The following is a 2,174-nucleotide window of genomic DNA, read 5'->3' as shown; positions in this document are numbered from 1 at the left end:
TCCACATGTTTATTATAAAACAAATAATAACATATTTTAAAAATTTAATTTAATTATAAATTTTCATGCATAATAAAAATAAGGGTTTCTTAACAATGCAAATTCTCATAATTCGTTTCCCGGACTATTTTCTCACCATTAATGCGAATTTGGCTTAGTACAAACCAAATATCTCACTAGTATTGGATTGTTTAAGACTTTCTTCTAATAAAGGAAAAATGCTTCTTTGGGCTGAAAAAGAATTTTAGTGACAACCTAGAACTGGTGATCATATGGGGAAGATTACACTTGAATTTTCATATACTTTGTTTCAACAAAAGCAGGAGAAATTTAAAATACAAAAAAAAAAACATGAATATCAAACTTATAAGGTTGAACCACTGTGTACATAGATTTATTTTACTAAGTCATCATATATATATATATATAATTTATAAGTCTAGTTTATAAGGAAATCCAGTAGAATTCAACCATTGGGAGCCATTAATGAAGTTTCTCACAGTAAAAGGCTCGATCTCAACAGCATGAGTGATCACTTTAAATCCTTTCCATGTGACTCTATTAGAGGTTTGAGCACCCGGTCCAGAGTTATTATACTCTCTATAGAATAGAGTGTTAAGACCAAAAGTAGTGCCCTCCCACTCTGTCCAGCCAGCTGGGTCAATTATATCACTCATATAACTTTGCATGATAATAGTTCTTGAATAATTCTTCCATGGTCTCCCTAAATATGTTTTGAATTTCTTTTTCACGCCTTCAAACTCGTGAGTAGCACCAATCCTACAGTTTTGGATTACAATTCCACCCTCTTTGTTTTTTGTTCTTCCTTGAGCAGTTATGATGTTTGACTGACCTGTGAGAGGAATTCTCACTTGGATATCACAGTCTTGTAATACCACTTGTGCCGTGTCCCCAAAAATAAAATCTACTGTACCTTCAATAAGACACTTCACAAAAAAATGTGTACCTTGCATAACATATAGAGTGTCTTGATATCCAAATACCTCACAGTTGTAAAATGCAGAAAGAGTCCCTGTTATCGCTAGGGCAACGGCTTGATGGTTTGAAGGTCCTGCTGTATTCTGAAAAGTAATGTTACTCGCTAGAAAATGTGTAGTTTCAACAACTGCACCACCAAAACAATATTACTTTTAAAATTGTTTATTTTCTTTCTAGAAACATATTTAAGTCACATTTAAATAAATTAAAACGAGAGATATAAGTAGACATATAAACTCACCTACAGTTGCAGTGTCCAAGGTATTGAGACCAGTACCCGCGCTTTTGGTTCCGCTAATGACAGTTATTCCTCTTCCATCTCCAACCAAAAAGATATTAGTCTTGTTCCCAGGAAATATCAGATTCTCTTTGTATGTACCTTTTTTTATTTTTATGATAATTCTCCTGGAACTCAACACAGGAGCAGCTTCTATGGCTTTAGAAATGGTAGTGAAATTACCACTACCATCTAAAGCTACCATCATGTCATACCTTGAGATCTCCAAGTTTTTTTCATCTTTCAACAGCTCTTGGCTCCACTTTGGATGAATATTAGCATTGATGATGATAAATAACGTGACCAAGATTAAGAATGATGACTTCTTCATCACTAAGTTTAAGAGAGATTAATTTGAAAAATGAAGAATGTGGAATGTGGTAAGTGAAAGAGAGAAAGAATGGTACGTGAATGAATGAGAGAAAGAACGATACATACATATATATAATGCAAATGTGAAGAGAAAAAATGAGTTGTAAGAATAAACCATGGTTGGGAAGAAATCAGAGCGTAGGAAGAGTATCAAAGTGGAGTTTCCGAAAACGTTATTAGGAAAAACATTTTGTCAGAAAATGTATAGATAATTTAATTGAGCTCCTTATAAGTGGTTTGTTCTTTTCTTTTGATTTATGCATTACAGAATCGATCTCTTACAATTTTAGGCAGACCATGCAGGAAATGCTGATAAATTTTAGGCAGCCCGATTTGGAATACCATTCCAAGTTCAGGAAATGCTGATAAATTTATTCTGTCAAGACTTCTTACTATTTGAAGAAGTGGCTTAGGGAAAGAGAATATTCTTCCCAATTTGGCAAACTTTAAAGCTAAAACAATACTTTGCTGGGAATGGTAATATCTTTCCTAAAAAAGCATTTAATATGAACAAGAAGTCCTTGCT

General features: G+C 33.3%; 1 protein-coding gene across 1 annotated transcript; it reads right to left on the bottom strand.

The window, feature by feature from the left end:
- Positions 1–431: 431 nt before the first annotated feature.
- LOC108344537 (pectinesterase/pectinesterase inhibitor 3) lies at positions 432–1,484 on the bottom strand. Its single transcript, XM_017582968.1, has 2 exons — positions 1,241–1,484; positions 432–1,126 (listed from the first exon to the last, which is right to left on the bottom strand). The coding sequence occupies exons 1-2, from the start codon at positions 1,482–1,484 to the stop codon at positions 432–434; spliced, it is 939 nt and encodes a 312-aa protein (XP_017438457.1).
- Positions 1,485–2,174: the final 690 nt, after the last annotated feature.

Source organism: Vigna angularis, chromosome 8 (assembly GCF_016808095.1).
Source record: "Vigna angularis cultivar LongXiaoDou No.4 chromosome 8, ASM1680809v1, whole genome shotgun sequence".
Lineage (NCBI taxonomy): Eukaryota > Viridiplantae > Streptophyta > Magnoliopsida > Fabales > Fabaceae > Vigna > Vigna angularis.
The sequence above is the reverse complement of the archived record's forward strand: the minus strand, read 5'-3'. Positions and strand labels throughout refer to the sequence as shown.